Source organism: Mastacembelus armatus, unplaced genomic scaffold, assembly GCF_900324485.2.
Source record: "Mastacembelus armatus unplaced genomic scaffold, fMasArm1.2, whole genome shotgun sequence".
NCBI classification, from domain to species: domain Eukaryota; kingdom Metazoa; phylum Chordata; class Actinopteri; order Synbranchiformes; family Mastacembelidae; genus Mastacembelus; species Mastacembelus armatus.
In genome coordinates, this window is record NW_022872941.1 from 1,478,376 (window position 1) to 1,505,940 (window position 27,565).

General features: G+C 42.6%; 1 protein-coding gene across 1 annotated transcript in view; it reads right to left on the reverse strand.

The window, feature by feature from the left end:
- arid3c (AT rich interactive domain 3C (BRIGHT-like)) overlaps positions 1 to 27,565 on the reverse strand; it is an 80,205-nt gene that overhangs the window by 11,072 nt on the left and 41,568 nt on the right. The window contains exons 3-4 of the mRNA XM_026311718.1: positions 26,672 to 26,744; positions 3,953 to 4,136 (exon numbers count right to left, since the gene is read on the reverse strand). Of these exons, the coding sequence (XP_026167503.1) occupies positions 3,953 to 4,136; positions 26,672 to 26,744 (257 nt within the window). The remainder of the gene's footprint in view (positions 1 to 3,952; positions 4,137 to 26,671; positions 26,745 to 27,565) is intronic.

The following is a 27,565-nucleotide window of genomic DNA, read 5'->3' on the forward strand; positions in this document are numbered from 1 at the left end:
AGACAAATCGCCAGGTTGTCTGTTGATCCTCCGCCTTGACCTCCTCCTCGTCAGAACCTGCCTGTTCCAAGATTATTCCTGCCTTTGGGGTTACTGCTGGACACTTTTGATCACGGACCTCCCTCCTCTCCAAGCAAGCTAAGTAACCTGTCCAAGGATTGGTTTTGAAGAAGGATTTTTCTGTTCCTGCAAAAGGAACTTGCTGTGTTTTTCTTTACGGCAGTCGAGGAAGCTCACCGAGACTGTCCGTTTTTAGTTTAAACCTTCTAATTACGGTTCAGCCCAGAGGAGCTTTGTTTGTGTTTTTGCGCAAGAGGAAGTTTTATGTTTTACTTTTTTTTTGTTGTTCCTGTTACCTCAGTGAGCGCATGCATGTCCCCCCGTTTGCATAGGCACGGATGATTGTTTTGTTTTTTGCACAAGAAGAATATTTATATATCTGTCTATGGAACTTTGGCTCCTACACTCTGTTGTGAGAGAGAGAATTGTGTTTTCGACTCCCTGTCCAGTTTTTCTGAACCACCGATTAGAGAAGAATTGTATTCGGGCCAGTGAAAAGTAATTGCAAATTAATTCCTGTTTTCGTTTCTCTCTCTGTGCTGCCAAGTCAAAATTCCGGACCCTCTGACCAAGGACACCTGCTCCGCCAGATCCCGCTCTGTGGAAACCACCCGGCTCTCCATTATCCCATCCGTCTCGACTACCCCGGCATTACCGAGTCTGGACCCGGCAGCAACCACCTCAGCAATAATCTGTACCCGGCTTCTTTCCACATCACGGGTCATTCATTCCCTGCATTAAACCTGTTATTCTGTTCAAATGAAGTCCAATCTTGATACCTGAGTACCAGAGTGGGCGAATCATTGGTCCTCAATCAGAATAATGTAATGTAGGTATATTTTTATTTAGAAGACATTTTGACATAGATTTAACTCAGGCATTAACAACACATCAAATAACAAGTCTGTCACCAGAGCTTCACAAGTTGTCACTGGAATCCTCTTCCACTCCTCCATGATGACATCACGGTGGCTGTTAGAGACCTTGCGCTCCTCCACCTTCCGTTTGACGATGCCCCACAGATGCTCAATAGGGTTTAGGTCTGGAGACATGCTTCGCCAGTCCATCACTATTACCCTCAGCTTCTTTAGCAAGGCAGTGGTCATCTTGGAGGTGTGTTTGGGGTCATTATCATGTTGGAATACTGCCCTGCGGCCCAGTCTCCGAAGGGAGAGGATCATGTTCCGCCTCAGTATATCACAGTACATGTTGGCATTCATAGTTCCCTCAATGAATTGTAGCTCTCCACTCCCACCACAATGCGGTAGACATGTTGTGAGTATCTTTGTACTCCTCACCTGGTTGCCACCACACACACTTGACACCATCTGAGCCAAATCTCATCAGACCGCAGGACATGGCTCCAGTAATCCATGTCCTTAGTCTGCTTATCTTCAGCAAACTGCAGGCTGTCTTGTGCATCATCTTTAGAAGAAGCTTCCTTCTGGGACGACAGCCATGCAGACCAATCTGATGCAGTGTGCGGCGTATGGTCTGAACACTGACAGCCTGTCAGTGACCCCCCCACCCCTTCAACCTCTACAGCAATGCTGGCAACACTCGTACAGCTATTTCCCAAAGACCACCTCTGGATAGGACACTGAGAACATGCACTCAACTTCTTTGGTCGACCATGATGAGGCCTGTTCTGAGTGGAACCTGTCCTGTTAAACCGCTGTATGGTCTTGGCCACCATGCTGCAGCTCAGTTTCTGGGTCTTGGCAACATTCTTATAGCCTAGGCCATCTTTATGTAGAGCAACGATTCTTTTTTTTTGATCCTCAGAGTTCTTTGCCATGAGGTGCCATGTTAAACTTCCAGTGACCAGTATGCCAGAGTGAGAGCGATAACACCAAATTTAACACACCTGCTCCCCATTCACACCTGAGACCTTGTAACACTAACAAGTCACATGACACCGGGGAAGGAAAATGGGTAATGGGGCCCAATTTGGACATTTTCATTTAGGGGTGTACTCACTTTTGTTGCCAGCGGTTTAGACATTAATGGCTGTGTGTTGAGTTATTTTGAGGGGACAGCACATTTACACTGTTATACAAGCTGTACACTCACTACATTGTAGCAAAGTGTCATTTCTTCAGTGTTGTCACATGAAAAGGTATAATAAACTATTTACAAAAATGTCAGGGGTGTACTCACTTCTGAGACACTGTATCTTGTCTGAATTTTGGTGCACTTACAAATATCCATAGGTGATCAGAAGTGTTTCATAATGTGTATTTTACTTATACTTAAGTATATATATTTTTAAGTATTGTACATCAGTACACTTCAAATCACATCTGTTACCGAGTAAAAAAGAAATAATTAAACCGTAGTGTTTCCGGAGCATATTTAAGAGCGACGCTAAATTAACACAGAGATGGAGTCGATCAGCTGATTTGACTGTTGTCTTACTATTGAATAGGTGTTATCAGTGTACATCAGTCATATTTATATAGGTCAGTAGGAGCCTACTACACCTACTGTAGACAATGAGTGGTGATTACAAAAGCATTAGTAACTGATGCTGCTAATGCTAATGCTGTACGTTTTTGTTCGTTTTATTTTCTACAGCTAACCGAGACGTTTTTATTCCATAAACCTAACAAATATGTTTTATTTCCAAAAATCTAATTAAGATGTTTTATTGCCCAAACATGTTTTAATGCCTAAATATAACTAGTAGAGTAGTTGTCCTGCTTAAACTTAAGGATGTAACTTAAATTATGTATATAATGACGACAATGAAGATCTGTAGGATAAAAACGACCTACTGAACCTACCAGTAAGTTCCAGTAGGTACACTGATAACGCCTATTCAATAGTAAGACAACAGAAGAGTTTGGTTTTATTTGAGTCAGAATGACCAGTTTATTTGCACAATTGCCATATTAGTGTTGATGAAAAGAAGGATGTTGCATAAAAATATATGACATGACATTACCAATATATTTAAAATATGTTATTTTTATTTATTTATTTTGAATGTTTGCTAAACAGAGCAGTAAAATAAATTAAATGTAGTTTCCTAAATGTCACATTTAGACATGCCTTATTTTATATGCACTGCAAAGTAACTAAGTAACTTTCACTTTGAGTAAATTTTAAGAGGGCTACTTTTTACTTTTACCTGAGTAGATTTTTACAATGATAATTTTACTTGTACTTAAGTAAAACTGCATCAAAGTAACAGTACTTTTACTTGAGTGGAATATTTTTGTACTCTTTCCACCTCTGGTTAATTGATTATTAGTTTTTAGTTTGGTTCCCTTTACTGCCCTTTGGATGAAGTTAACTGATAAAAGAAAAGCTATTTATGTCATTTATAATAAAAACATCCCCTGTGTATTTTTACTGCCTAAAATTTTTGCACAGTCCTGTATGTTCTGGTTAAAAACATGCCACCTTAACTTATTAGCAATTATCTTCCTTTTAAATCATCTCAAGTAACAGCTACTATGCTGAGGTAACAATTGTTCCTGTATTTGTCTAAATCCTATTGTCAGATATTGCCAATAGTGCATTATCTAACAAACCTTTCTTTTTTCGTTTTTTTTTTTATATCACTGACAAGATTCAAGGTTAAAACGTTTCAGTTTATTGACAACCATTTTATTAAATATGATTTATAACAATCTTTTCCACTGTATTGTTAAAAGGCTGGACTGTGAGGCAAGAATACCTGTGGAAACAGGTTGTCCATGTAAAGAAATGTCACATTGTAATAATAACAGATTAATTAAAGTCACAGAAATAAGACTTAAAAATACTCTAGTGGTTACACTACAAATAAAGTATTGTATTCATCTTGGACACAACACATACTTGTGGTATGCCTGCTCATGGGACAACAGGTTAACAGTCCTCTGGATTTATCAACTGTACTCACTGTGTTCGTAGAGTGAAAGCTGCACTAGTTATGGAGGTAGGAAGGTTAAGGCCTTTGGTGATCTCACGCCATATTTTCTTATTGATGACTTCCACTAAGCCGCCTTTTTCTGTGACGAGCTTGTAGAGCATGTAGAGATCCAACACCTGCTTGGCCATGATAGGAATCCGATTCACTGGAGTCCCTACAGAAAGCAAACACAATATCTACAATCAATTCCATTAACTTTGGTTCCTCCCATCAATAGGATTCTGCACCTTCTTATAAGGCCAATTTATCTCAAGCCAGTCAAATGTCTGACAGTTCTGTTAACAGCAGGAAATATAACTTTCAAAAGAAGCTTCTAATTATCTGTGCATCTGCTGGAAACTTTTTAATTAATTACAAATCTATTATTTCTATGACATGATGAGCTACTCTCTTAAGGTAAACTGTGAACACATATTTAGTGAAAACGCACTTCAACTATAGAGGCATCAAATTTAAAATGTGCTTCTACTGCAGTGTTACTGCAGTGTTAAGAAAATATATATAATAGGCCGGAAATAAAGCTAACTAGCCTTGACTTGTTTAAAACTTCACAAACACAATCTATGGAAACTGGGAAGTCGTCTTTTAATAATGGCAGCCAACCTGCCCCCTTATTAGCAAAATAAAGGGAGTAAGTTAATAATTTGTATCTGCAATTTAATGTTAGGCAATAAAAAGAGAACGACTGGCTCTTTGTGAAAATTCCAAAGTGGTTGACCCTGAGATAATTAACCTGCATTTTGCTGATAGAGTTCCATTGTGCCCATCGGATTTACCATAATAGCGATCAATAGCTGCAGAAATATAGTGCAAACAACAGCAGTGGGGTCTATGTAGTGAGGGGGGAGCAGTGCTCTGAAGTATTGTCTGAGGTGGTAAAACCACATCAATTAAGGCCAGTAATTACGGCTGCATGTGAATGAATGAAACACTGTTAAAACAAAAGACTAATGTTCCCCTCTCATCATAAGATAAGACCAGCAGTAAGTCTAAAGACACAGAGCCCCACATTGGTCTGTGGAGAAGGCTTGATTTAGACAGAAATGACATGAGATTTGTGAACTGGTGTAAAGAAGTACATGCATAAAAATAAATGTGGATGTTTAACTTTAACCTGCAATAATGTAATTTATTTTGAGATTTAACCAAAGTTTAATCAGACCATCCATCCATCTATACCCGCTTATTCCTATTTAAGGTCACAGGGATCTGCCAGAGCCTATCCCAGCTCTCTTTAGGTGAAAGGCATGGGTACCCGCTGGACAGGTCACCAGTCCATCACAGGGCCTTTAATCAGACCATTTTAATTAATCCTTAACTTAGTTCTTAGTTAGTTCTTTATTCAGTCACACAGAAGACAATTAACACAATAACAACAGAAAAACAGTCCTCAGTCTATTGTGACTGAAAAGGCTCAGGCAGAAACCTGATATTTGTTTTATTTGTTTGTAAAATTTAGACATTTGAGGGACATTTGAGTTCTACAGTATAAGTGTATGATACAATACAAATCCAGTCTCAGAGCTCTCTAGCCTCCACCTGTCTCCTACATCTTATCTTTATTACCACATATTATGTGTATCCATTCTGATCTTTAAAATTGTTATTTTGTGGAAAACACAATAGCCAGCCCAACAAGGATTGAGGTAATAAATAAAAGTCTCAGCCTTTGTCTGACAGAATCTGAAGAGATACAAAGCTCTTAAAACAAGATTTATGTGCTTTCAATACTGAGGGTGATGTATTTTTCTGTTTGAGTCTTTGAAAGAGATATAAGAAATAAAAGGCTGAGAATAGAGGCCTTTTGTCAGCAGAAACTGTCTTAACAGCTCATGTATCATTATGACAATGAGTAATGGTGGGCGAGGTGGAAGAAATCTAACAGTCATCTTCAGTTAATCTCTCAGCTGCTAAGAGAAGAAGAGTTTGTAATTGGAACAATGTGGAGAACCAGTGGCTCTAGTAGCACAATAATCATGTTTATGCTTGGCTTCATTACTGACATGTTCACTTTGCAGTGAGCCAATAATGGGATGAGAATTTCTCCTCCTCATTGACTTTGCTCTTTTAACCCATGAAATGTACAATTAATCCAGCATCACTGGGGAAACCAACTGTTTATCTACTTCTGTTCAACTCCCTAAATGAAGACAAGGAGGTGGGTGTGACATATGGACAGTCGAACATCTATAGGACAAGAGGGCTTCGGGGCTAGAACAGGACCTAAGCAAAATTTCATTGTAGGTCTGATGATAGTCTATATTTATTTCATGGTTACAAAATCCCATGAAATGACCCACTCCAATAATGAACTGAGTATTGTATATATCCAAAGCCTGATACATCTTCTTCCTGTGTGCCACAGATTTCCATTATTGTCAAAACACTATTTAAAATACTTCAGGGACTTACACTGCTGCAGTTTATTTAAATTCAGTTCCACACACACTTGAGCACCAAATGCCAAATGTGGATGTACTATTTCCTCCTGTTCTGTAGTAACGTTGATAAAAATTAGTGGTCAGTAGGAAACTACACAGATGTTACAGATCACTTTAAAGATTCTTCAGTAGGAACCAGATGGCTTAAGACTGACAGTCACGGACAGAGGTAGGGAAGTTTTTGTTGTCAAAACAATTGGTTGAGAGTTTAAAGGGTGAGTGCAATGACAAAATGTGTGTCACATTAAGCAATAAGAAATATTTTAAATTAGAAAAGAAAAATAGCTCTGTGCTGCTGCCTGTTTCCAAAACAATACAGTGGAATCAGTTCTGTTACTAGTGCATTGCCTAATAGCATGTAACCATGTTTATCCATCTACCAAACTGTTAACTGTTATCTGAATACAAGCAGAAGTATTGTAATTATGATTATGCAACAGCAGAATCTAAACAACTTTGCGTCCCTGTGCTAGCTGTGTGAAGACTACCTGGAACAACAAAGAAAAACAGAAAAATTAGTGAAGGCAACTGAGAGGTGAAAACAGAATGAAGCTGCAGAGTAAAGAGGAATATTTAGTGTCACAGCAATCGAACATGAAGCCATTTTTTAAGGTAATTCTCAAGTTGCCTTTTCTTCTGCCACATAGTATTCTTAAGCAATTATGTGGGGACAAAAGTTGACTTATTTGAAAAAAAGTGCTGATGGTGGCCCTGAGAGATAATAATCAATTAATAACCACAGGACTGGGGCAACTTTAAATCACCCTGGTTATTTATCAACACACAAAGGAGGCCATCACAGCTATTGTCTGCTCTGCTTTTGATGGAATCTCTCGACTCCACTGCTAGCAGTAGACTGAAAAGCGAACACAAAGATGTTCTGACCATCTGCTGCATAACAGGAGAGGTTTGAGATTTTTCAATCTGGTCTTAAAACAATACAGACATGCCCATATGTACAGGAGAAAATGCCTTATTTGCTCTAACTCCTACTCTCAACAGTGACCCTCAGCCCTTTCAATCCAATGCAACAGTGCTGTAAAAAATAAAATGAAGGCCAAAATGCACAGGCCTCATTACATGCAAAAATGCACTCCAAAGTTCACCTGGAGCTTCATCATTCTAATTATTAAAACTGCCATACAAACACTGCACACTGAGCACCACCACTGCACACTACAAACACTGGCTGATTCAAGGAAACATTATAGTGACCGTTTACCTGGCAGCATGCAGCTGAATTTAGACTGTGCTGTGGCCAGAAGATCAAATAAGTTTAGAACAGTGGCATGATTTGTTTCACTGTTAGGATGATGTGCATGTGATGTCATCATGCATAGATGTAGGCAGAGTAACTACCATCATGGATTCACACACAAAAAACATTTGTATCTTACTTTTTTTTCTTTTTTTTAACCAAGAATTCTCAAATTCTCAACTGCAGATATTTGAACAAAAGATACTGATAACTGTTGACATATAAAACATCATATTTCTTCTACAGGGAGAAATGCTGTTAGTGAACACCAATTTGTCAATGCAAATGTGTTGTGTATTAAAGGAAGGGGCTGTATGCAAACTAAGGTTTTCTCATTATGGAATGATGTAAATTTACATGACTTCTGGATGATTTTACAGAAATAAAGGGCTTTCAGTCAGGGTGTGGTTAGCATCTGTGGCAACAAGATTGGCTATTCCAATCCTACAAGTCTGCACATCCCAGCCAGATACTATCCATTGGGTCTATTTTCTAATAATGACACAACTAAAGGGAGTGGATTGGAGCAAACATGGCGGAAATAGTTAATATGACACAAATAAATTACAAATGTTGCACTGTCAACTCTAGCCATCCTAGGTCTGACACTAATACAAATGACAATTCTACTTATTTTGTAAATAGCTCCTTAAAGATGGCATTCCTCAATGTTGCATCCCTTATTTATAAAACCTTTATTGTTAACGACAGGCTTGTATCTAAGATTGTAGATATTTGTCTGTAATCATCCTAGTGAGGCTTGATGAAACTGACAGTAAAGAACTGATTTTATTAAAACCAGCATCAGTTTCTCATTTTTACACTGTACCAGGTTTAACAAGAAAGTTGGTGTTGTGATTTTTTTTCTAACATTTTATTATGTAAAAGTGTATTTTGTTAAATAAGATTAGATTAGATAATTTAATGATTATTTAATTGAATTAAATTCAAGTTTGTCTTATCACCCCAAAGCACATTACATAGAAACCCAACAAATCCCTTATGAGCAGCACTTGGTGACAGTGGAGAGGAAAAACTCCCTTTAACAGAAGAAACCTCCAGCAGAACCAGGCTCAGTTTGGGCGGCCATCTGCCTCGACCGGTTGGGGTGAGTGGATAGAGCAGAGAGAAAAGAAGAGCAACGATAAACAGCAAATAGACACTGCAGGTTGGTGGGGCCAGTAACTGCACATCAGCAATATACAGCTCCAGGACCAGGTACACCTGCAGAAGATACAGAGAGAGAGAGAACAGAGAACAGAGAGAGGGAGAGAGGACAAACTAGGGGAGAGAGACAGCACAAAGTCAGTGATAGTGACATTCAGTGGCGGAATATACAGGTGCGGGGGGAGGGGAAGGAGCACGGTGCATGATAGAAAGTCCTCAGACAGTTGACGTCTATAACAGCATAACCAAGGGATGGTTTAGGGTCACCTGTTGGCTATTTTTTTGCATTTTTTGGACTTGCTGATGTGTTTCAGATCATTGTCCTGCTGCATAACCTAAGTGTGCTTGAGCTTGAGGTCAGAAACTGATGGTTGGATGTTCTCCCTCAGGATTTTCTGTTAGAGTGCAGAATTCATGGTTCCATCAATAATGGCAGGTCGTCCAGGTCTTCTAGTTGCAAAGCAGCCCCAGATCCACCAAGTTTGACTGTTGGGATGATGTTTTTTTAATGAAATGCTTCATTAGTTTTACATCACATGTAACGGAACAAACACCTTCCAAAAATTTCAACCAAATTCAATAACTTGTTTTCTCTGAGTTTAAAAGTAGAAAGTTACTGGTCATCCAAGCCTTTATGTCCTTTAGACATGCTTGAAGTCTGGTTAACTGGTTTGTGTTATCAGGTTTCATAGATAGATACAGCTGAATGTCATCTGCATAGCAGTGGTAATTAATAGAGTGCTTATACATGCCTAAAGGAAGCATGTATAAGACAGAATCGGTCCTAGCCAGAACCTTGTGGAACTCCATAACTGTCTTTTGTGGAAGGTTCATCATGAACATGAACAAATTGGAATCTGTCTGATAAATAAGACTGGAACCATCTTAACCCTGTTCATTTGATCCCAATCACATGCTCCAGTCTCTGTATTAAGAGATAACATATTACTTGATCCCCTGGCAGTGAAATTCAGGTCTTACAGCATTAAGGAAAAAATTACAGTAACAGTAGTAAAATAGAGTATGGAAAAAGTAACCTATTATTATTAGTAGTAGTAATAGTAGTAGTAGAAGTAATAGTAGTAGTAGCAGTGGTAGTAGTAGTATGTGAAATAAAAATAGTAAGTCAGTTAGATATTACTGTCAGATGGTGGCAGTCTGTATACACATGAATACAGACAGAGTCAAACAATGACAAATTCAGTGACAGTTGTAGAGTCTCATGGTGGCAGGGACAAAGGACCTGGAGTAGCATTCCTTCACACACCAATGGTGTAGCAGCCTGGTTATCAGGATGAAGGTGCACTCAGGGTGCCCTGCATGGGGGTGGGAGGTGTTGTTCATGATGGTAACAGTTTGATCTTTATTTTTTTATTTCCAGCCTCCTCCACTGAGTCTCCATGTATTGCATGTTTCAAAGAATCTTTGTGTCCATATATAGAATCAGAATCAGAATCAGAATGGGCTTTATTGCCAAGTGAGTGTGCACACACACACACACACAAGGAATTTGTTTAGGTACAGGGGGGGTACTCCAGTGCAAACAGACATAAATACAAATGCTACAAAGGGTCAAACAGTAAACATAAATGCTACAGAAATGCTACAAAAAACTAAAAGAAAAATGCACAGATAACCTGAAAAAAAAGGATGAAAGGGGAACTAATTGGTGTGCAAAGAGCAAAAAGGTGCCAGTGTCATACTGCAGGTGGTGGAAGGGAATGGTGGAGAGCTATGAGTTTAAGAGTTGGATGGCCTGAGGGAAGAAGCTTCCTTTGTGCCGGGCTGTCTTGATGTTTGGAGCTCTGAAGGGCCGGCCAGAGGGTAAGAGCTGGAAGAGGTGGTGGCTCGGGTGGGTGGCATCCAGAGTGATTTTCTGAGCTCTTTTTCTCACTCTGGGGGTGAACAGGTCTTGGAGGGTGGGTAGGGGAACATCGATGACCTTCTCAGCGGTCCGAACTGTCCTCTGGAGTCTTCGGATGTCTGATTTAGAGGCAAAGCTAAACCAGACAGTGATGGAGGAGCACAGGACAGACTCGATGATCGCTGAGTAGAACTGGGTCTGTGGAAGGTTGAACTTCTTCAGCTGGCGCAGGAAGTACAACCTCTGCTGGGCCTTTTTCACATTGGAGTCGATGTGCAGGCTCCACTTCAGGTCCTGAGAGATGGTGGTGCCCAGGAACCTGAATGACTCCACTGATGCTACAGTGCTGTTCATAATGGTGAGAGGGGGGTGGGTGGGGGCATTTCTCCTGAAGTCCACAACCATCTCCACTGTTTTGAGCGTGTTTAGCTCCAGGTTGTTGTGACTGCACCAGAAAGCCAGCTGCTCCACCTCCTGTCTGTATGCAGACTTTTCATCGTCCTGGATGAGACCAATGACAGTCTGCAAACTTCAGGAGTTTCACAGAGGAGTCACGGGAGGTGCAGTCATTTGCGTAGAGGGAGAAGAGCAGTGGGGAGAGAACACACCCCTGGGGGGCGCCGGTGCTGGTGATGCGGGAGCCAGAAGTAAATTTCCCCATCCTCACTAGCTGTTGCCTATCTGTCAGGAAGCTTGTAATCCACTGACAGGTAGAGTCAGGAACGAGAGCTGGGAGGGTTTATTCTGGAGGAGTGATGGAATGATGGTGTTGAACGCCGAGCTGAAGTCCACAAACAGAATCTTCACATAAGTCCCTGGTTTGTCCAGATGTTGCAGGATGTAGTGCAGCCCCATATTGACTGCATCATCCACGGACCGATTGGATCGGTAGGCAAACTGCAGGGGGTCCAGGAAGGGTCCAGTGGTGTTCTTCAGGTGGGCCAGCACCAGTCTTTCAAAGGACTTCATGACCACAGATGTCAGAGCCACCAGTCTGTAGTCATTGAGTCCTGTGATTTTTGACTTCTTGGGGATGGGAATGATGGTGGAACGTTTGAAGCGTGCAGGGACTTCACACAGCTCCAGTGATCTGTTGAAGATCAGAGAGAAGATGGGAGCCAGCTGGTCAGCACAGGTTGTGAGGCATGTTGGTGAAACCCCATCTGGTCCTGGTGCTTTCCTTCTCTTCTGCTTCCTGAAGAGCCGACACACATCGTCCACACTGGTCTGAAGTATAGGAGTGGGGGAGAGGGGGTTAATGGTTGGAGGTGTTAAAGGTGTTAAAGGTTGCTCTGAAAGACAATCAGAGCAAGTGAGGGGTGATACAAATCTGCAATAGAACTCATTCAGATCGTTCACCAGGGTTTGATTGCCTATTGAGGAGGGGGATGAAGTCCTGTAGTTGGTTATTGTCCTCAGGCCCCTCCACACTGAAGCAGAGTCATTAGCTGTAAACTGGTTTTCCAGCTTTTTGGAGTAGCTCCTCTGATCTCCTTGTTCAGTGTGTTCCTGGTCTGATTGTACAAGACACGATCACCACTTCTGTAGGCATCTCCTTTGGCTTGACAAAGCTGTCTGAGTTTTCCAGAGAACCACGGTTTGTCGTTGTTGTATGTTAAAAAAGTCCGGGTGAGAATGCACATATCCTCACAGAAACTGATGTAAGATGTAACAGAGTCTGTGAGTTCATCCAGGTTTGTGGCAGCAGCTTCAAAAACACTCCAGTCAGTGCATTCAAAGCAGGCTTGTAGCTCCTGCTCTGTTTCACTGGTCCATCTCTTGATAGTTCTCACTACAGGCTTAGCAGATTTGAACTTTTGCCTGTATGTTGGTATGAGGTGGACTAGACAGTGGTCAGAGAGTCCTAAAGCTGCTCTGGGGACGGCGTGATATGCATCCTTTATTGTGGTGTAGCAGTGGGCCAGAATATTCCCCTCTCTGGTGGGGCACTTGATGTGCTGCTTGAATTTAGGCAGTTCGTGGCTCAAGTGTGTTTTATTAAAATCTCCGAGGATGATAAAAACAGAGTCCGGGTGCTGCTGTTCCGTGTTTGCGATCTCCTCAGCCAGCTGATGCAGCGCGTCGCACAGATGCAAACGCACGAGGAAAACTCCCGCGGCAAGTAGAAAAGTTTACAGTTAATGAAAAGCGCTTCCAGGTCAGGACAGCAGATCTTCTTCAACACTGTTACATCTGTACACCACCTCTCATTGATGTAAAAGCATGTCCCACCACCGCGCGATTTCCCCGTTGCGTCTGAGTTGCGGTCTGCTCTGATCAGCTGGAATCTGGGCAGATGGTATGGCTGGTAAGCCAGGTCTCCGTGAAACACAGAGCAGCAGAGTTTGAAAAGTCCTTGTTTATCTGGGTAAGCGGGTGTATTTCGTCCATCTTGTTGGGTAGAAGCGGAGGTTCGCCAGATGTATGCTGGGCAGCGCTGTCCTGAGGCCGTGCTGACGAAGTTTCACCAGCGCTTCACCAACGCTTCCCGCGTTTGCGCTTTCTGAGAAGCGCGTCCGCTCCGCCAACTAAAACGCTCCACAAAACGTCCGAATGTACAAAACTTGAAGGAAAAATACCCTGGGAGTGCTGCCGAATGCTTAGCAGTTCAACCCGAGTGAAACTTAATAAGTTACAGAAACAAAGTGCAGGACAAACTAACAAAAATAACAAAACAATTGGAGAGCTCCAGTCCGAGGCAGCCATCCGCGGCGCCATCTTGAATTCCAGTTAGTTATAGTTAACTATCCATTTTATACATGGCAGTGATGTTCTGTCCAGTCCATTTATTAGGAATGGACTGAATTTATTATTCAGGAATACAGCTAGGTATTTATAGGTCAGGTATTTTTATTCGTGTAAAAATCCAGCACCAACAAGAATGTTCTGGGTTCAAATCACATTCAAACCTGGGGGTCTTTCTGTGTGGATTTTACATGTTGTCCCTGATATTTTCACAGGGTATTCTGGCTTCAACCACATTCCAATGACATGCAGGTTGAGGTTAATTTAATTGGTGACTCGAAATTGCCCAGGGGTGCAATGTGAGAATGAGAGTAAGTGTATGTCTGTCTCTATGTGTCAGCCCTGTGATAGACTGGTGATCTGTCCAGGGTGTAGCCTGCCTCTCACTCAACGCCTGATGGAATAAGCCCCCAGCAAGCCTGGATAGCTGGAATAAGTGGTAGACATTGGATAGATGGATGCATATTGACAACATTGCAGACTGTTTTGTTAACCAGTTTACTGATTTAATACATGGATGGTCACACTCTTGACTTCATGTTTGTGAAGAGAGATCTGATTGTTTACGCTTATCACTAGAAATACTAACCCTGACAGATGTTCTGTACCTGTTCACTTGAAAATTTGCTCAGTTATTTCAATTTCTCAGTGACAAAAATTACGCATGATATTGCACCTATAAAAGCTTGTTAGTAAATTTCCGGTAAAACAAAATAGCCTTGAGGAATGTGGAAAGGGCAAGGGCACAAAAATCTGGTAATTCGACCACAGGTGCAGGTCGAAGGTTAGTATATGTTATAAAGAAATTTAAAAATTAGATTATTACTCATTAGCAAAATGTAATTAAGATTGGCCTTAGTGCAATTTTGTGCCTTCTCCCTGCCCAAATGTAAGTGCACACATACACACACTCCAGACAAATGCAGACAGTTGGAAAGGAGCAATTCCACCATGCAATTCTTATTCTGCAATCATTTTATTAGCATCACTCATTGCAGCCAATGTTCTATTTTTATGAAAAGTGAGGTGCCGTAACAAACCCAAAGGCCAATAACACATAGAAGCTCAAGGAGGGACAAGAGAAACTAAACCTAGCCTCCTGGATGGTACACTTGAAATCTATGCTGATTACAGAGAGAGCAAATGTAGATTTGCATGTCAGTTGTAAGTATGACAGGATACATGTTTTCCTAGGAGAATGTGTTGTTTTAAGTGAGTTTACAGGCTCTTTCATAATCTTTCTGAGCTACATGTTAACTACAGTCTCTGATCTAATATACTCACCGTTCACTATCTATAATACAGTGTAGCTAAGCTATCAACAACCTAAACACTAGTACAGCAGTGTAGCAGTGGAATACAAAATGTATGTGTCCAAATCTAAATATTACTCATCATCTTAATCCTTAAGCAACAAGAAAATAACAGATCAGTACCTGCAAATATATGTCTGGAGAGAGGGTTATAATAGTCTTTCAAGTGATTTTTCTCTAAACTTTACATTTTGGATGTTCAGATGCAAATGATATATTTTTCAACTTTTATTAAACAGGGTTTTATGAAGGGAATGCTAGGTAAATATCCAAACGGTCTACACGTTGTTAGTATAACTAAGAAGATCCTGGTTTTTCCTGGCGTCTACCTGTACCCTGCCATGACGTGGCGATGCGCGAGACCTTTCTGAAAATGTATAATATGCGGGTGCCGGGCGGGCGTGGGCCCAGAAATCGTTAGAAATATTCTTACTTGGCCCGAGCAAGGACCAAAGGTCCAAGCGCAGGGACTATTGTTATTGCTCAACGTGCAAGGGACAACTTCGCAGGGGGGCGGCTTCAAGCATCGTCTAGCATCTACCCGCACCCCACCATGACGTTACTGGGCGTTAGACCTTTCCGAAAATTTATAATATGTGGGTGTCGGGTGGGCGTGGGCCTGGAAATCGTTAGGATTATTTTTTTGTTCCCTATTCTTCTTCTTATTTTTCAGTGAAAGAACCTCAAATTTGACCGCCTGAACGTGTGTGAAAACTCACCAAAATTTGCATGCCACTCAGAATCGCATGAAAATTTGATATTTTATGGGTTTCATAAACGACCTCAAAAGAATGGCTCTTCAGCGCCCCGAACAAAAATCAAAATATGGGAGCTCCTCTGACATTTTTTTCATCGCACAGTCACCAAACCTGGCACATCTCTTCTTCATGTCAGGCCAAGCAAAAAAGCTTATCGTGTCGAGGTCATGTGACCAACAGGAAGTCCACCAGCTGGGAGTTTATCTTGAGGTCATTGAGTTCGTTGATTTTGCTCACCTTGAACTTGAACGAACTCCTCCTTGGGCTTTTGACCGATTGAGCTAATTTTTGGCCAGCACCACCTAGACCCATGGGGCTGCAAAAAGTTATCTAAATTTTTTTGAATAAGTATTACGGTTTTCCTTTGGCGGGTGCGGCAATTTGGTGTAGGTTTTTGCCACCTTTGAGGTGTCGCATATCGCGCACGCATGGTCGGATTGGAATTGGACCAATTGATGAATTGTAGACCCCAGGGGCCTGAATCCAGGGGATTGAGCAAAATCACTGTAGGTGCTATAGCGCTCCCTGTATAACAATTTGAAAATTTGCAAAAATTTGAATGGAGAGCCAAAATTTAGTTTGTCAGAATTGTACCAAATTTGGCACAGACATCCTTTAGGGTCATAAAAGCCAATTGGACCCATGCCTTATTTTCAATGCTGTTGCCTTGGCGATGACCAAATCTCGCCATTCCTTTCCAATGGGAATTTTGTAAAATGTCCAGGTTTTGTCAGAAATGTACCAAATTTGGCACAGACCTCCGTGAGGGTCCACTGAAGGATGTGGTCTACTTGGGGAGGTGTGGGGGGGTACGGATGGCGCCCCCTATGTATTTGCACTTACTTTGTCAGAACTGTACCAAATTTGGCACAGACCGACGTGGGGGTCCACTGAAAGAAGGTGGTCTACTTGGGGGGGTGTGGGGGGGTGCGGATGGCGCCCCCTATGTACTTGCACTTACTTTGTCAGAATTGTACCAAATTTGGTACAGACCTCCGTGGGGGTCCACTGAATGACGTGGTCTACTTCAGGGAGGTGCGGATAGCGCCCCCTATGTACTTGCACTTACTTTGTCAGAACTGTACCAAAATTGGCACAGACCGACCTGGGGGTCCACTGAAGTACGTGGTCTACTTCAGTGAGGTGTGGATAGCGCCCCCTATGTACTTGCACTTACTTTGTCAGAACTGTACCAAATTTGGCACAGACCTCCGCGGGGATCCACTCAAAGACGTGGTCTACTTGGGGAGGTGCGGTCTCCTCGGGAGAGGGGATTTGGGGGGGCGGCCGATTTTTGGGGGATGGTCAATTCAGAGGGCGGGGGCGCTTGGGGAAGCAGTTCGTTCGTGAACGCGATGGGGGACGCTGTTTGCTCGCGGGGGCGGTGCACCGGGGGAGGCAGTTTGCTCGAGGCGAGGGCCACTTATCGCCGCCAGCGGCTATATTTATTATTATATTGTTTTTTTTTTTGTTCGTTATTATTCTTCACATTCCGCAACAACCTCAAATTTGACCTCCTGAACGTGTGTGAAAACTCACCAAAATTTGCATGCCACTCAGAATTGTGTGAAAATTTGATATTTTATGGGTTTCATAAACGACCTCAAAAGAATGGCTCTTCAGCGACCCCAACAAAAATCAAAATACATTGCGCCTATGGGAGCTCCTCTGACATTTTTTTCATCGCACAGTCACCAAACCTGGCACATCTCTTCTTCATGTCAGGCCAAGCAAAAAAGCTTATTGTGTTGAGGTCGTGCAACCAACAGGAAGTCCACCAGCTGGGAGTTTGTCTTGAGGTCATTGAGTTCGTTGATTTTGCGCACCTCGAACTTGAACAAACTCCTCTTTGGGCTTTTCACCAAATTAGCTCATTTTTGGCCAGCACCACCTAGACCCATGGGGCTGCAAAAGTTATCCAAATTTCGTAATTCATTTTTACGGTTTTCCTTTGGCGGGTGTGGCAAGTTGACGCAGGTTCTTGGCTCGCCACCATTTCTTCAACTTGTAATAACTCTCCTAATATAGCTCCTCGGTGGCAAAGCACCGGGGGTGGATGAGACCCGTCCCGAGTACCTCAAGTCTCTGGATGTTGTTGGGCTGTCATGGCTGACACGCCTGTGCAACATCGTGTGGCTGGATTGGCAGACCGGGGTGGTGGTTCCTCTTTTTAAGAAGGGGGACCGGAGGGTGTGTTCCAACTACAGAGGGATCACACTCCTCAGCCTCCTGGGGAAGGTCTATGCCAGGGTGCTGGAGAGGAGGATCCGGCCGGTGGTTGAACCTCGGATCCAGGAGGAACAATGCGGTTTCCATCCTGGGCGTGGAACACTGGACCAGCTCTACACACTCTCGAGGGTGCTCGAGGGTTCATGGGAGTTTGCCCAACCAGTCCACATGTGTTTTGTGGACTTGGAGAAGGCATTCGACCGGGTCCCTCGTGACATCCTGTGGGAGGTGCTCCAGGAGTATGTGGTGCAGGGCCCTTTGCTGGGGGCTATCCGGTCTCTGTACAAACAGAGCAGGAGCCTGGTTCGCATTGCCGGTAGTAAGTCAGACCTGTTCCCAGTACACGTTGGACTCCAGCAGGGCTGCCCTTTGTCACCGGTTCTGTTCATTACTTTCATGGACAGAATTTCTAGGCGCAGCCAGGGGCCGGAGGGAGTCCAGTTCGGGGACCACAGGATTTCATCTCTGCTTTTTGCAGATGATGTTGTCCTGTTGGCTCCATCGAGCCAGGATCTCCAGCGTGCGCTGGGGCGGTTTGCAACTGAGTGTGAAGCAGCTGGGATGAGAATCAGCACCTCCAAGTCCGAGGCCATGGTACTCAACCGGAAAAAGGTGGTTTGCCATCTCCAGGCCAGGGGAGAGATCCTGCCTCAAGTGGAGGAGTTTAAGTATCTCGGGGTCTTGTTCATGAGTGAGGGAAGGACGGAACGTGAGATTGACAGACGGATTGGGGCATCGGCAGCAGTAATGCGGTCGGTGTACCGGTCCGTTATGGTGAAGAAGGAGCTGAGCTGGAAGGCGAAGCTCTCGATTTACCGGTCAATCTACGTTCCTACTCTCACCTATGGTCATGAGCTCTGGGTCATGACCGAAAGAACGAGATCGCGGATACAAGCGGCTGAAATGAGCTTCCTCCGCAGGGTGGCCGGGCGCTCCCTTAGAGATAGGGTGAGGAGCTCGGTCACCCGGGAGGAGCTCGGAGTAGAGCCGCTGCTCCTCCACATCGAGAGGAGTCAGTTGAGGTGGCTCGGGCATCTGTTTCGGATGCCTCCTGGGCGCCTTCCTGGGGAGGTGTTCCAGGCATGTCCCACTGGGAGGCGGCCCCGGGGAAGACCCAGGATACGCTGGAGGGACTATGTCTCCCAGCTGGCCTGGGAACGCCTCGGTGTCCCCCCGGAAGAGCTGGAGGAAGTGTCCAGGGAGAAGAAAGTCTGGGTATCCCTGATTCGGCTACTGCCCCCGCGACCCGGCCCCGGATAAGCGGTAGAAGATGGATGGATGGATGTAATAACTCTCACACGCATTGTCGTATTTAAATCAGACCAATTGATGAATTGTAGTCCCTGCCGCCCTGAACCCATTTGATTAAACGAAATCAAAATAGGCCCAATAGCGCCCCCTGTATAATGATTTGAAAATTGCCATTCAAACCAAAACATTTACTTTGTCAGAATTGTACCAAATTTGGCACAGACATCTTTTAGGGCATCCTGATCATAAAAGCCAACCGGACCCATGCCCTATTTTCAAGGCTGTTGCCTTGGCGATGACCAAATCTCGCCATTCATTTCCAATGGGAGATTTATACCACTACTTGCAACTGCTGTATTAAGTGCCCACTGTTGCTCAGGGCAGCGGCCCACTCAAGGAGGTGGTCCACTGTGGGCGGGTGGGGTCTCCACGGGTGGCGGGGTATTGGGGGGAATTCAGGGGGGTGATCTTGCACACATGGTAGGATTTCAATCGGACCAATTGATGAATTGTAGACCCCACTGGCCTGAACCCATGTGACTTAACAAAATCACAATAGATGCAATGGCGCCCCCTATGTACTTGCACTTTGTCAGAACTGTACCAAATTTGGCACAAGCATCCTTCAGGGTATCCTCATCAAAAAGCCAATTGGGCCACGCCCTGGGGGGGGATGTGGGGGGTATGGGGACAATTCGGGGGACCACTGAAGCACATGGTCTACATGGGGGGGTGTGGTCTCCTTGGGGCGGCGGGGAGGGGGAATTGGGGGGGCAGCAAATTTTTGGGTGGTAGTCAGTTTGGGGGGGGCGCTCGGGGAGGCTGTCTAATTCAGGGGGACGCACAGGGGGGCACTCAGGGGGAGGTGCTCTCCTCAGGGGGAGAGGTTGGGGAGGTGGTTCGTTTGGGGAGGCGGTTTGCTGGGGGATGCGGTTCGCTTGCGGGGGCGGTGCACCAGGGAACGCGGTGCGCTCGAGGCGAGGGCCGCTTATTGCCGCTTGCAGCTATATTTCTAATTGTAACCCACATGCCCTGGTTGGATATCCATATTGTAAATCAGGCGACATATTTAAGGGGTTCAGATCATAACTTCAGTTGCAGTAATCTCCAGAGCTAATTACGGTCATGTGCTGAGCATGCTTCCATTATCAGTACCAACCAGCTTTATATGTATATTTTCTAATTTTGTTAGTAAAATAAGTTGCATTGAACTACTTAAGTTTCACTTAATAACGAGGAAGCTGCACTATAAATCTGCTTTATTACATTAGGAACATATTTTCATGTCTTATTGGGTACTTTTGCGTACCAAAATAGTACACTACTATTAAAATATACTTGAAACATTTCATCTATACTTGCTGCAAATGTAAAAACTATACACACAGTGTATTACCAACACACTTTGAGCCAAAGTAAATGTACTTGAAATAGTTATTCATGTAGAAGGATCTATTAGCAGAAATGCAATAAAGTATTCAGAAATATGTTGTCATTAATGTCTAATCACTAGAAAATATCAACCGTTGAATTTTATTAATCTTAGAAAGCACCTTTTAAATCTGAAGAGAGGGTCTCCTTTCAAAGAGGCAGCTATGTTATACTGCCATGTTTCTACATTAGTCCAGAATGAAAAAAAAAAAAACACTGTCTCTAAATAGGGAAATTGTGTTTCATTTTAAAGGTGATGGCCACTGCAGCATCACTTGGACATGGAAACAGATGATGGTGTGGGATGTGAGTTCAGTAGGTTGTCTTTTGCAATCTGACCACTAGAAGCTGCTACAAGTTTCATATTTTACACATTACACTTTTATGGTGATTGGACAAGAAAAGTAACTCATAACACACAAAAGTAGCTCCCCTCTATGGGAAGGACTAATTACTTTCTTCCCAAGACTGTTCCTCAGGATACTGATAAGTGGTCCCACTTCCTACATATCAAACTTCTCTCAAAGTCCAATGGCGCATTCGTCTTGTACACCACCCACCTGATGAAAGACTTTCTCCTAAATACATATGTCATCTACATCCTAAACACTTGTCCTGTAGGATTTGTCTGCATATACTTTGAACATTAAATCTTTTGTGATCTGATTCCTAATTCTGTTTCTACTTTTCTCCATCCCACACACAGGGGTGGAAGCAGAGGTGGGAAGTAATGAAGTAGAAGAAGAATAAGAAAAAGAAGTACTTTATTAATCCCCAAAGGGAAATTCAGTTGTTACAGCAGTTATTAAATTTGAGATTATTTAAATTATATTGATTAATAGTAATTCATAAAGTAATTAATAAAGTAATAAAGTAATTAGCTAATTATTTATTTGGGGGGGTTTGTGTGTGTGTATGCGTACATACATGTGTGTGTGTGTGTGTGTGTGTGTGAGTGTGTGTGTGTGCGTTATTGTTTATATTGAGGAATTATAGAGTCTTATGGCTGTGGACACAAAACACTTCCTGAATCTTTCAGTCTTGGCTTTAGGGGGAATTAGTCTGTGGCTGAATGAACTTCCCATTCGCCACAGTTCCTCATGAAGTGGGTGGGCAGGATTGTCCAGTATGGAGTTTATTTTGTCCACCATCCTCCTCTCTGCCACAGCCTCCAGACTGTCCAGTTCCAGTCCAACAACAGATTTTGCCTTCCTGATCAACTTATTTAGTCTGTTGGCCTCACCAGCCTTGATGCCACCTCCCCAGCACACAACTGCAAAGAACAGTGCACTCGCTACTACAGACTGATAGAACATCTTCAGTAGCTTGTTGCACACACCAAAAGAACAGAGTCTCCTGAGGAAGAACAGTCTGCTCTGTCCTTTCTTGAAGAGTGCATCTGTATTGTTTGACCAGTCCAGTTTGTTGTTAATGTGGACTCCAAGGTATTTCTAGGAGTTCACAATCTCTACTTCATCTCCAAGGATGGAGACAGGGACTGGGGTCTTCCTGTTCCTCCTAAAGTCCACCACCAGTTCTCTGGTTTTATTGATATTGAGCTTTAGACAGTTGTTGTTACACTAATCAACAAAGCTTTTTATCAAGTGTCTGTATTCCTCATCGTTATTATTGTTGATGCATCCAATGATTGAAGAGTCATCAGAGAACTTTTGGAGGTGACAAGTTCCTGAGTTGTAGCGGAAGCCTGAGGTGTAGATTGTAAACAGGAATGGTGCTAGTACAGTTCCTTGAAGTGCACCGGTGCTGCTCATCACCACATCAGATATGCAGCCATCTAAGCGAACAAACTGTGGCCGCCCAGTGAGGTAGTCTTTGATCCACTCCACCATGTCTGCGGGAACTTCCATATCTTGCATCTTTGCACTTAGCGGGTGGGGCTGAATAGTGTTGAAAGCACTTGAAAAGTCAAAAAACATGACTCTCACAATGTTGCCATGCTTCTCCAGATGGGAGTATGCTCTGTGCATTAATCTTCCACTCTGATGTGTTCTTGACATACAAACTGCAGGGGGTCCAGAAATTCAGACACTTGGGACCTCAGGCGTTGCAGGACCAGTCTCTCAAACACTTTCATGACATGTGATGTTAGCGCTACTGGTCTGACGTCACTAAGGGTACTGGGACAAGTTCTTTTTGGTAATGGGACAATACAGGAAGTTTGCCATAACTTGGGCACCTTTTTGAGCCTCAGAGAGAGTTTGAAGAGTTTCTGAAAAACCTCTGCAAGCTGTCCAGCACACACTAAGTACTCTGGGACTGATCTTATCTGGTCCTTTTGCTTTGTTGGCCTTTAGTTTAGCTAGTTCCTTCCTCACCTGTTCTGTGGCAAAGGCTGGGCCTGTGTATTGTGTTGATGAGGAGTCAGATGATGAGGGCAGGGGAGGAGTTATTGGAGGTGAGGTATACTTCAATGTTGTATGGCTGCTGATAGAGGAGATGGCATCAGTGGGCAATGGGGAGGCAGCATTGGCAGAGATGTTGGATGGGGGGATGTGAAGAGACCCCAAGGCATCAGCTAAGGTGGTGTAGGGAGGAGGGATGGTGTGTGAGAACAATGGATCAGAGTAAGAAGCAGAGGTGGTGTCAAATCTATTAAAGAACAGGTTAAGTTCATTAGCAAACTTTGAGTCTCCTTCCACAGCAGTGTGTGACTTCTTATAGCCAGTCATTATTTTCATGCCATTCCACACCTCTTTGATATCGTTCTGTCTCAACTTGTGTTCTACTCTGTCTCTATAGAGCTGCTTTGCCTCCCTCAGCTTCCTCTTGAGTTCCTTCTGTGCAGCTCGGAGTTCCTCCTTGTCTCTTGCCATGAACGCCCCCTTCTTCTTGTTGAGGAGGCCTTTAATGTCCTTATTTATCCATGGCTTATTATTGGGGAAACAACGAACTTTTTTGGATGGAACAATATTGTCCTCACAGAAGTGGATGTAATCTGTGATGCAGTGAGAGATGCCTTCGATGTCCTCACCATGAGCGTCCATGAAAAGGTCCCAGTTTGTAACCCTGAAGCACTCCTGCAGGGCCTCCTCAGCATCCTTTGACCAAACTTTCACATACCTCTTGGTAGCAGACTGCTGTCTTACTACAGGCTTGTATGTTGGTACTAAATATATTAAGTTGTGGTCTGATCCACCAAGTGGGGGTAGGGCTGAAGAGCTGTATGCCTCCTTCACATTGGCATAAAGGAGATCAAGAATCTTATTTTCTCGTGTTGCACAGTCCACATACTGTTTGAAGTTGGTCAGAGTTCCCGAAATACTGACATGGTTAAAATCCCCATTAATTAGTGGGCACGCCAGTGCCCTTATATGGGGCACTGGGGTGTTTTGTCTGGAGACCAGCGACAACTGTGTGGATGATGTCACATGCACTCTGTGCTGCAGCTGATGGAGGAATGTAAACAGTCACAACAATGGCATGTGAAAACTCACGGGCAGGTAGTATGGCCTCAGTCCAACCACCAACAGCTCAATGTCTGGAGTACAGATACAGTCTTTCACTGTTACATGTCCAGGGTTGCACCATTTAGAGTTAACAAAAACTGCGAGACCACCTCCTCTTTTCTTGCCGCTCTGTTTACCTCTGTCCGCTCGCACTAGTGAGAACCCAGGCAGTTCAAGCGAGCTGTCTGGTATATTTTATTCTGCCAGGTCTCGGTGAAGCAAAGCAAGCTACACTCTCTGTACTCTCGCTGGCTGCTAGCTAAAGCTGTAAGTTCATCCACTTTGTTGCAGAGTGACCTCACATTGCCCATAATAATTTTTGGGAGAAATGGTTTAAATCTCCTACATTTTTCTCGATGCTTCACTCCTGCTCTGCAGCCCCTCCTACGCCTCCTCAGGTCTTGGGGGATTTCAGGTTTTATACCAAGAAGCAGATGCCGTTGCCACAGAAACGTATATTTTCTGATGCAGTTTCCATCTGACACATATGTCTCTCCACAGGAATTAGAAGATCTCAACTCATCAACTTTCATCCGTTATCAGAGAGAAAGCATAGATCTTGATTTGACTTGGCAATTCAGTAAAAAACTTGCAAAAAACAAAAAACAAACAGAGGAGCTGCTGTAACAGGCTGCCACCTAACAGGCGCCATTTAAGTACAAATACTTCCTTACTATACTTAAGTAGATTTTTCAGGTATCTGTACTTTACTTACTTTTCCAACCTGCAAAAAACGTAACTAACTAGAGAAGGAAATCGAGTGAGTATACAGGTTATGATAGAGAGAAAACTTGCAGTGCGACGTGGGGGAAGAAAGGGATCCAGGAAGTGTTGCAGCAGATTCAGAAAAGCAAGACATTCCCCTTCCATGTCCGTATTTAAAAGAACTGTTCAATGTTGTTGGCTCCAAGAATGATTCATGGTGAATGTGTTGTGTTTTGTTCTCTGTACCAGCACTGTGCAGGTTGTTAATAAAAGAAGAATTTCCTTTATTTGTGTCGAACATTTTTAGTTTTGTGGAGTTATCAAAAGATGTATTGTTTATCATTGACGGCAAAAAAACATTTTTACTTTTTACTTAAGTACATTTCAGACACTGTACCTTCTTACTTTTACTTGAGTAAAGGAGTTAAGTCGGTACTTCCAGTTTTACCAATCTTTTTTCACACAATCCTCATCTGTACTTCTACTTAAACACAGATCACAGTGAGATGTGTGGGCTTTCTTGTCTTTCATTAGATATATTTTTATTGTAATTCAGCAACAAACAACAAATATGAAAGAAAAATAACAGTAGCCAAAAATGCCTGATACCTCATTAAAATCCCTGCCCCAGCCATGGCCTTCCCTTCATCCACCCTTCCACCTAGTGGTACTCACATTCTATACTTAACAAGCCTACTTGGCTGATATTTCGTTGTCAGTGCAAAATGACAGCAATGGGTTTGGGAAACACTGATTAGGATATCTGGAGCGGTCCACTCTGATCACAGTTGTCAGAGGTGAGCAGCAGAGATAGGCTGTTGCTGATCTGCTTCAAACTGACAATGTCTCCCTACACTAAGTCCAAAATCAATTTCTAATTGAACGCTCCAACAACAATCCATACTGTCTTGAAAACCCAAGTGACCACCCAACTACATCATTACTCTATCAACGTGTACTTTTCTACCGCTGTCAGAGCGAACACCTGAACTGTGGTCAAACGGGACTTTTTGGGATATCTCACAACTTTCATGAATAACAGCACTGTGTCAAAGTTAAAACATCCATTTATATGTCAGATTTTTTTTTCTGAAATACACAACTGTCATATTCTCATGACATTTGTTTTCTGTGAGCAAAAAGTTTTAAAATTTTAAATTAATTATAATTTAAATTTTATTTCCATTGTGAACTCATCTTATTGAAATAGGAACGTTTTTTCTTATTGGCTTGTAGTTAAATATAGAAATAATGATTTGACACTTAAAATAATCCAAAATAACAGCACTTATCTTTATTTTCATTTTTCAGATGGTGAAACATAAAATCAGTTAAGTCAAGGACAGGCAGGTGTGGACAAAATAAATGCAAATGTGAAAAACCTCTCTACAGGACACAGATTTCAAAATGACAAAAACATGGCTACAACCTTGTACTCCTAAAATAGACTGCCATTGTAGCTAGCAGTGCCTTTTATTCTCTGCTGGGTGTTTTAACTTCCTCTTATTATACAAGGGTCTAAACACAGATCTATTTCCTCAATAAAACTAGTGCAGAATCCTGACTTTGGGAAAACACATGACAATGCAAGCGACCAATAAACAGAGAATTCATTACATTGTGGGGAGGTCTGGGAATGCCTGTGGCTGAAACCTGCATCGCTTGTATGTGCTCTAAGAAGATCACAAGTAATCAGGCCTTCCTATGTATAAATAAAGGAAAAATATGTTTTTGTAGCAGGGCAAATATTTGTTCTAATTATATTCTGGCAGATCATAGAGATTTAAACTTTCACTGATACTGATACTAGATGTGTTAAAATGCATATTTATCTAGAACTCTATAACTCAATTGAATAGTGCAGGGAAAGGTATTTCTTAATATAAAATATTTTTGTCACAAAGGTGTTAAATTATTACAACTAAACCATCTGTATTAATAAAGACTTTTTTATTGTTGGCTTTGTTAAGTACTGGAGGTGCATTTAGAGCTTTTGGTAATTACAAAAATGTGTGTAGTAATGGTCTAGTGACAATGATAAATGTGTTAATCTTACTTACCCCGTTTCTGCATGAAACTGAAGAGGTCATCAAGAAACTCTTTGCGCTTTTCATCATCATCCAGTTCATACAACTGCAAAAGAAAAAAATCATTTTTGTATTTATTAAACAAAGAAACAGCATGCTTGATCAGTTGTAGGTGGGGCAGCTGATGAAGACAATGACTTCCTTCATGACGGCTTTTGTGTAAAGAATAATGAGTGTCTATGGCAGTAGTACACAGAGCCATGCATACCTTGAACACAAAGACTTGTAGTGACACACTTGTGCTAGAACAATAGTCATTTCAATTCAATTTTATTTGTATAGTGCCAAATCACAATACAATTATCTCAAGGCACTTTACAACAAAATAAAAAAACCCAACAAATCCCTTTATGAGCAAGCAGTTGGCGACAGTGGAGAGGAAAAACTCCCTTTAACGGAAGAAAAAAGCAGAACCGGGCTCAGTTTGGTTGGTCACCTGCCTCAACCAGTTGGGGTAATAGACAGGAAGAATAGATAGGAAAAGGCTTTTTCACATCTGGGAGGCTTAAAGAGCTATGCTTTTATCAGCTCTACACAAATGACCATCATGTAAATGCTTCATATTTAACCCTTTTAAGAAGTTGCACAGACACTGAGAACAAACACACAAATTCCCTGACTCAAAGCCATGTGCAACGTATTCTAAATATTTTGTCCACCTTCTTCATACACAGGTGGGATAAAATATAATGAACTCAAGGCTACATGTTTTTCTCAAACTCAAGCACAAACGCATCTAATGATGGATGATGACCCCACAGACTGGTATGTTATTTTTAAAGGACCTCACAAAAGATGGCAAAATGTTCAGTGTTTTTGACATTTCTTTTCATTTCTATTAATATTAGTGATGATAGCAGCAGTACA